This window comes from Phoenix dactylifera, chromosome 2 (genome assembly GCF_009389715.1).
Source record: "Phoenix dactylifera cultivar Barhee BC4 chromosome 2, palm_55x_up_171113_PBpolish2nd_filt_p, whole genome shotgun sequence".
NCBI classification, from domain to species: Eukaryota; Viridiplantae; Streptophyta; class Magnoliopsida; order Arecales; family Arecaceae; genus Phoenix; species Phoenix dactylifera.
The window spans coordinates 23496445-23504903 of record NC_052393.1 but is presented as its reverse complement, the minus strand read 5'-3'; the positions used below and the strand labels follow the sequence as shown (position 1 = coordinate 23504903).

The 8459-nt window shown below is 37.4% G+C and overlaps 1 protein-coding gene across 3 annotated transcripts; it reads right to left on the bottom strand.

The window, feature by feature from the left end:
* Positions 1-936: 936 nt before the first annotated feature.
* On the bottom strand, positions 937-8459 carry LOC103696801 (polyubiquitin 3-like). 3 transcript variants are annotated; one of them, XM_008778519.3, is made up of 4 exons: positions 8337-8459; positions 1831-2742; positions 1741-1778; positions 937-1170 (listed from the first exon to the last, which is right to left on the bottom strand). In XM_008778519.3, the coding sequence occupies exons 1-3, from the start codon at positions 8376-8378 to the stop codon at positions 1746-1748; spliced, it is 987 nt and encodes a 328-aa protein (XP_008776741.1). In that variant the 5' UTR covers positions 8379-8459; the 3' UTR covers positions 937-1170; positions 1741-1745. The 3 variants fall into 3 exon arrangements, with proteins under 3 accessions (XP_008776741.1, XP_038979628.1, XP_008776742.1); XM_039123700.1 differs by lacking the exon at positions 8337-8459 and adding an exon at positions 8152-8323; XM_008778520.3 differs by lacking the exon at positions 937-1170 and having other exon boundaries at positions 1349-2742; positions 8337-8458.

The following is an 8459-nucleotide window of genomic DNA, read 5'->3' as shown; positions in this document are numbered from 1 at the left end:
ATAAATCCACGGAGGTTGAGAGTACGGGTCCGTAATATCTGCATCAATAATGTGGTATATACAAGCCCTGCGCATCATTTATTAACTTTAAATTGAATTTCTAGATTATTTCCTTCTCATGTGGATTTAGGGAAGCCAATAAAGTTGATGTTTAAGGAGCAAACTTTGAGTCATAAACAGCAGCAAATCAGAAAGCATCAGCAGAGTTCAATGCAAAGATATGGCTAATTTTTTGGGTTGTTACATAAGCACGCAAATATGCCATTACTAAACGTCAAGTTCACTCCATTTGCAGATCAACAAAAAGCAATAACAAATTTTTTTCACTCCTTTATAAGTCTATTTGGAGGTTTTTAAAACAGTTGATTTTGGCCATCTTGGTAGGTAGCCAATAGAGAGATGATGCTTGAGATCTTGATTTAACCTGCCACGAAGGAAAGCCAGGAGAACATGGAAAAATTCCTCAAGCTCCAAGGTTTCCCAGATTTTTGCTGATATTGTGGAACCAAAAAATCATGATCTTGGATGTTATAGCAGACCTGAATTTAATTCTCATATTAAATAGCTGATTTTAAATACTTAACAATTAAAAACTTAGTTTAAAATTCTCATATTAAATAGCTGATTTTAAATACTTAACAATTAAATACTTAGTTTAAATAATAACAGACTAATTAGGATATCAGCTAATATAACACATTATATCAGTAAACATAGGCCAAGATAAAAAGGTAGAACGTGCCAGTTACATAATTATACATCATATAGGTAGGTGCCCGGTACCAATACAATACCATCTCAACTGATATCCCGGCGTTGGATGAAAACCTTGGTCTGGTCTTCGGAGAGTAATTTATCTCCAATGGCAAAAGCAAGCCTAGGGTTACACTTAGCCACCAGCTTTTATAAAACAGATGCCAGGACCTGATACCAAAATTTCTGAAATAATTTGACAAAATCCGGCTGAATAAAATCATCGCATAATAACACCAGATTTTCCATTCTCTTAATCTAAAGCAACAAATTGTAAACGACCATTGAGGTACTAGACACTAGTAGCATCTTGGCTTATAAGAAATAGAAAGTGTCACGATAACATAACTTGCAGAAGGACCTCCAAAAGAAAACCTCATGAGTTCAGCAAAGCGTCATCATCTCAATTATCTCCACCTGCAAAATTAAGGTAAGCATCATACTAGAAAGGAACATGCAGTATATTTCTAGCTCACATTCAACAGCAGAAGTGGAGCTTCTTGGACAACATAAAACAAGAAATGCTCGATAGCCACCCATCGTCTCAGCAGCAGCCCCTGATACATCAGCCTACAGATCACCTAAACATATATCCTTTTCCTGTTCCAACAGATATTGACTATGTTTTGCCATTAAAATAACCATCCAGAAAGGATTATCAATCCAGATACAAGTTAGTTGGTAAGTTTTTTCATAAAAGCATACGAAAGAAAATGAAAAGAAACCTTTCCTTTCTAAGATGTCACCAAAAGAATCAGCCACAATGGTGACACATCCTGAAAAATCTGTTTATCCCAATATTTTATCTCACAGATCTATTGTACCTTTCTATCATCATAAAATGCATTAGGAACTAAGCAGTAGAGTAGAGCCAAAGTGAATGTTGTTCTGTGCCAAAGTAGAACACTCATGGAGCCTTTTCTTAAAATAACAAAGCTTTAGATTTATGCATGGAATATTGGTCCTCTCTTGGATCATGGCTTTCACCTCTTTTATTTTAGTGTCTGGCTCCACGTTCGGAGAGATTCTTTCCCCATTTACTAAGTTCACAAAGATATGATGTCAGTACTGAAAAGAAGCATGTGTTCGTAGATCGATGGCTGAACCAGCACGTGTTCGGACATCGATGGTTGAACCACCCTGAATATGATAATCTGCAAGAGTTGCATCTTTGTCAAGTACTTTCCCTGCATACACCAGCATCTGGTGATTCAGTTTGAACCCCTTCTTTTCCATATTATCCATGACATTAGCTACCGTGCTGCTCTTTTCCACCATGAGTGTTAAGGTCTTCCCACTTGCACTCTTAATGAATATCTGCATTGGAGACGACGACAACTGCAAGACAGAATTATCACAGATTTTATGGTCATGCAAAGTTAGAGTGTCCTGTAGCTGGTTTCCAGCATAAACAAGCATCTGTTCACCAGTAGGATCCCCCTCCAAGCTCTCAACTATCATCTTGACATCCCTAATGGTGTACCAGGTTCTCACTTCAAGTATTAGGGTTTTACCACTAGTGATGTTGACATATATTTTCAGCTCATCTTTTGGATGCAATACTAAATTAAGCAACGAAGCTTCTTTGATATCATAAGCAATCAATGTCTCGTTATCCTCAAGTGATCTGCCTAAGTAGACGAGTGTTTGTTGGTTTAGTGGGATTCCCTCCTTGTCCTGGATTTTAGACTTCACATTTTGAATGGTGTCGCATTTCTTCACATCAAGCACAATTGTATTCCCAGTGGTTGGAACCTTAACAAATATTTGCATTCCATGTCCAATATAAAGGTTGATGGTGGAATTCTCGGGAATGTTGTAATCGGCTAGTGTATTAGTACCCTTGAGATGATTACCTGCAAAAAATAGCTCTTGTTGACTCGGTGCAAGTCCCTCTACGGGGGAAATCTTAGCTTTGATGTCATCAATTGTGTCTGTGCTGTTTACTTCAAGGGCTACAGTTTTCATCAACTTTAAGAAGATCTTCATCTGCACAAAGAAAAGATATTGGAAAAAATTGAGAGAACAAAAAAAAACATTTTCTAAGGAAGAATGGATCGAGAGAAGAATTAAAGATGAGATGCAAATTTAACAACATTCATAAATTAAAAAGGAAAAAAAAAAGAGAATTCACCATCATAATCAACACTAATGTGAATATCATCAAACTGATGCCAAGGACCTTATAGTTCAGTAGTCAAGTTCCATAGTGAAGAACATGAGTTATAAGGACATAACTGAGATTAGATTTGTTTCATGAGGAGCAGAGAAAAGATCCACCTCATAAAGACACAAAGTTTTCCATGAATAAAGCCCCCCTTCCAACTTTGTTTATCATATGCACTCTATAATCTATCATTTTCAGCCCATCCCAGCCAAAATCCGGCAAGCCTGTGCAGATGTTTTAAACCTGTTAAGTTCTGCCGGCAGAATTACGTTTGACTAAGTTTTGGGGTAAGCGTGTTCTGGCCAAAAGCAAAATAGACTGGGCATTACTCAACTTAAAATTTAATATTATAACAATTATATATGTATTTTGGATCTCTAACTTATCTACCTCCTCTTTTTCATCTCAATCCGCATCCTCATCTCATCACCACCACCCACCAACCTCAGCTGTCTTCCCCACTTTCTCCTCTTTCTCTTCTCCCTCACTTTCTCATCCCTGTCCTCATCCTTGTCTGCAGGCCCTGAACTGCCTCATCTCTACTAGCACCCCCCCCCCCCCCCCTCTCACCATTTCACTGCACAGCATGGCCATCACCTCTCTTTGATAGGTAATGCCATTGTCCCCATATCTCTCATGCCCCCAGACACTAAAACCTTGCTCCCATTCTTGTTCAAACATATCATCCCCTCCCCCTCTCTCCATCTCTCTCTCTCTCGCTCGCTCGCTCGCTCACTTATAATTGTCAGTTAATTGCAGCCATTCCTAATGGAAATTGTCACTAACTCCAAAAAAAAAATCACTCCCCTTGAGCCATACAAGGGAATATGCATGTGCCCTAAATTTGATCAAGCAAGGTCAAGTAAGTCTCAAGCCAGAGCATTGCAGCTGAGTTGGGATCAGGGTGAGAGATTTAGGCTAAAGATGAAGACAAGCAACTTTGGACCAGTAGATAGGTTGTTGATATTAAGGGCAAGCCCAACCACAACTTGGTCCAGCCCGATCAATGCTCAAGAGTTATCTTGATGTCATTTCATCTTAAAGAAATTTAGTTACCGTTTGGAAATATAATTACTTTCATGGGGATCTTTATCTAATGGAGCCTTTTCTCTCACTGTCCCCTTCTCCTTGAAGACTGATGGAAACAAATTTTTGCTGACTACTGTCTATGGACGGTATGAAAGAGTCTTGTTTGATGCTTTCTAGGTAGAACTGGATGGTGTCCCAGCAGTATTTTCTTTCATAGCTACCCCAATGATAGAAAAACAGAACTATTTACTTGGTGGAATATGATGAAGTTTTATACTCTGATATTAAAGAGGTGGATGATGGTCTCCTTCCCCACTAGTTGTCCTTGTTTGGACAACCTGAGGATCAGGCAATCTTGTTGATTGGTTATCTCTATATCCACTTCCTTCAATTGAACTTAATAGCCTGGAGTGCCTTTTCTTTAAAGACGAAGTACGAGCTACGAACATGGTTTTTCCCACCTAATAAGACATCAAGCCCGGGTGATTTTCCCAACTTCTTCTGTGACACCCAGTAACTGGGCCCGGTCCACCTAACCGGCCAAGCCTTTTGGCCCAACGAAATGAAAAAAAAAAATTCTGGGGCTCGTGGGCCGGCTTGGAGTGGCCAAGCCCGGCCCGATCCCACTCAGCCCGGCCCAGTCTCAATGATGTCAACCACATGTGTTTGTTTTTAGATATCCATGAAAAAATTGGTTTCACTCGATATCTCCAAAGAAATTGTTTGTTGAGTTATTATCAAAAAATGTAGCTTGAAAATGCAATATGGCAACCAAAAATGTTTAAGGGAATAACCCATCTAGTAAAGGAAGTCAATCAAATAACACCATGTTACTTCCAATACACATTGAGATGGTTAGTCACTTCATCATCTCTACTCGGCGCAAAATTCCTTGGTCAAAATTGGAGAATTTAATGAAGAAAATAGAATAATAATAAAAAATGCAAGATACATCATAAAGAAATTGAAATATTGCCCGAAAGAGATAGACTTCGCGTCTTCACCTCTATGATCATAGTCAAACATTGTGGTTTCATGGATGAGGATGAGTACTTCTTGACAAAATCATTGCCCTCTTCACTTGATGCATCTTTTGATGGAGGCAACTCTCTACATGTCAATATCTACTCAATTTAATAGTCCCCTTTTCAATGAGTCCATCCTTTACCAATAGGTTAATGAACACATCATCTAAATGCTCAGATACCTAAACAATGGTAAGTCACCGCCTCTTTTCAAATTGTCCCAAAACTTGCTTATATCGGTTCGGAACTCCAAAGGACAAATTCATGAAAGAGGTAGAAATCCAACATATAAATCTTTTTCATTTTTTCATTGTATTTAATTTTATGTGTTCTAACTTTCACAAAAATGTAAGTGTTATTTAACTATGGAGTGACTAGACACCCTACATGTAACAATTGATCACAGATAGATTTTTTGATAATAATGCTCCAAAAGTTTTACGAGATTTTTTCTTTCTTTTTGGAAGTATAAAGGCCCAAATATGTCCTTCCTCCAAAAGGCAATGCAGTCCTAAAGGTCATTGACATAATTGATCATCCATCAAACTTTTTGTTACAGTCCGCATACCGATGCATACTACCTCATACTAGGCATACCATATCGTATCAGTACCGAATCAAAACTCTGTATGGAAGGTATACCGAGTATCAACACACCGAACCGACCTCCATACCAAGCATAAAAACACTATACCAATGTGGTACTGGTACAGGATCCGGTATCCAGATGGCAAACTTTGCTCTTGTATGCTAAATTTAAAATCACTTAATTCACTTATGTTTTACAGGTTATGAACAAAGATTTCTTCAAATACCTCATAAATTATGAAGGAAACAACACAACAAGTACAAGTCTCACATCTTTAACTACTATAGATATATTAGGAAAGGAGGATAAGGAGAAATTATTTTTTTGCAAAAAATCAATGCAAACTCTCGACTAAACAAAGAATTGAATCTGAGTTCTCGAACTTTTGGGTGTTCATTGATAGTGATAAGCACCTCTTCTATACTTTTCTTGCCTTGTATGCATTTACTAGCACTATTAACTCATGAATAAGATTTATAGGGTCACCATATTAATATTCATATCCATATACTATATGTAACAGAATCTCTTGAACAATTATTGTCCATCATTTATTCATTTAATGGTCTCACTTGATGTCACATTAGAAAGGATAGTGATTCATGGGGTGATCAAGAAAGTCCAAAATAATCAATGTAATTAATTGCAGATTTCCAAGAGGAAAAGGAAAAAAAGCCCAAGGTTCTTATAGAAGTTCTACTTAAAAGGGATAGGGATGACATGAGAAAGGAGATCTCATGGCTATCTTGAAAATAATTCTCACATAATAAAAAGAATAGAAAGAATAATTAAGAACAATTATCTCTTGACTTGACCGATAGATCATGACCATCTATGCTTTCCATGTGCATTGTGCATGTATAATTCTAGTACACCTAAACATTTTAGGCTATGTCAAACCATTTTCATGGATTTCGACCAACAATGCATTGATAGGTCACATGTCTATTATGATTGGACAAGAAAATTCTTGAATATCTCAGCGTACGAGAGGCTGAGAGTCTTCACCTCTATACTCCTAATACTTAGCCCTACATACATGTATGCAACCATGATGAAGTTCTAGATTGATAGGTTGGAATTTATGTAAGGTCAAGGTTATGATTGATTTCAACCCAAGAATGCTAGTATTCCCATTTGAATATACGAATATAAGGAAAAAAGACGGAGAATATGTCTTTGCAAGAGATCCTCTAGTAATCAAAGAAGCAAATACAAAATATTATATCCTTCAAAGTTCATTCCATTTTATTTCTTAGCCTTCGTCTAAAGAATTTTGCATTGCGCATAAAGCCTGCAGGTTTTACACATTAAAAGTTCATCCACAAACTTGAGGTATACCATTTCATCTTCATGGAACATAACTCAGAAGATGTTTTCATGGAATGTAGGTTGCACATCCTCTTGCCAAATGATGCTACAAATCTTTTAACACCAGCTATAAACTACCTAAGAAACAGCAGTGCTTTTGTCCAGTTATTTCCTATTAAAGTCAAGGGCATTTCAGCCTTCTTCATTGGACAAATGGTTGCAGTGATTCAAACTAACCCACTGATAATCCACCAAGTAGTGACCCAGCTTTCACAATAAAGGCAGAGATACTTGTTACTTTAATGGCAACAAGTGATTGGAATTGTTCCCATTGATCCCTAGTGAAACTTACAGGGATCACTTCTGTTCCAAGGGAGGAGCAAACTAATAATTCCTTATGGGGTGGTGGTGGGGTTTTGTTTCTAGGGTTGTTGGGATTGAACTTTTATAAAAACTAGCACCAAATGACATGGTTTAAGTATCATAGCTTCTGCTTCTAAACAAAGACAAGGTAACTGAAAAATAATAGGTTCCTGGTATCTGAACTTCCAAAAAATATTATTTCTCTATTTGCCATCCCTCCAGAAAAATGTTTCCTCGTGGCTGCCTTTACAACCAATGAGCAAGCTTCCTCCATTTTAAACTCAAGGAACTGAAATGAAGAGGAAACATAAAAATTAGACTAATTAACATATCAATATAGAGCAATATATCAATCTGCGCATACAAGTTTGGCCCCAACATTTGGTTTCAGCTGAAACTCAAAATCATATATAACAGGCTGATCCCAGCATTTAGTGTAATTCGACAGGTTCATGAATCATCTAGATCACCATAGAGCACTTGCATATGAGTTAGTGTCCACATATGCTTCTATTCAGATAAAATGTTCATTCTTACAAATGTCATGCCCTGTGCCTAACTAGTTCTTACATTAATATTAACTGCAATAAAGAATTTGGAAGCAGTGGTGAAGGTGGTGAAGATTCTCCATGATTGAAACCTTCAAACACAAATAGAAAGATATAAAAAGGTCCACATGAATGGATCATCTAAAGCACAGGATATAACCCTAAATCATCTAAAAATGTTATTTGAGCGTCGAGATAGCGAGAGGATCTCTCATCAAACATCTGGAAAAGAATATCCAGCTAAGATTCAACTCCAAATCTTGGTAAGCAGTAAACTGAAAATGCTGCATATAAGATGCCATTATGTACAAATTCACCAGCTAGATCTTGTCAATAAAAGGAAAATTTGAAATAAAAGAGATATACTTATCCATTATCTTAATAGAACAAGAATAGCATTAGCAAAATATTCTGGGAACGATCTGCAAGATATCAGTACGAAAAATATAAAGAGTGAAGAGGCCCAGACAAAGGCGACAAGAACCATGTTCAAAAAGCGAGGAGGAATACATAAGAAGCAGCAGTACAGCAAGAAGGATCAAAAAATTGACCTTGGATGGTTGGTCGGAATCCATGATCGCCCACTGATACATCTCACTTTTTACCTCCCTGCCCACGCTTCCACCCTTCCATCTTTTTACCCCCGGCGAATTTTTATTGCAGCCCTAACCAGT

What these genes read in the sequence shown, in the direction of transcription:
- LOC103696801 (XM_008778519.3), bottom strand. Translation starts at nt 8,378, where the DNA reads ATGTATCAGTGGGCGATCATGGATTCCGACCAACCATCCAAG. An exon ending in ATTCCGACCAACCATCCAAG is followed by an intron (nt 2,743 to 8,336) that starts GTCAATTTTTTG and finishes TTCTTTGTGCAG; the next exon opens with ATGAAGATCTTCTTAAAGTT. An exon ending in TCGATCTACGAACACATGCT is followed by an intron (nt 1,779 to 1,830) that starts TCTTTTCAGTAC and finishes ATGGGGAAAGAA; the next exon opens with TCTCTCCGAACGTGGAGCCA.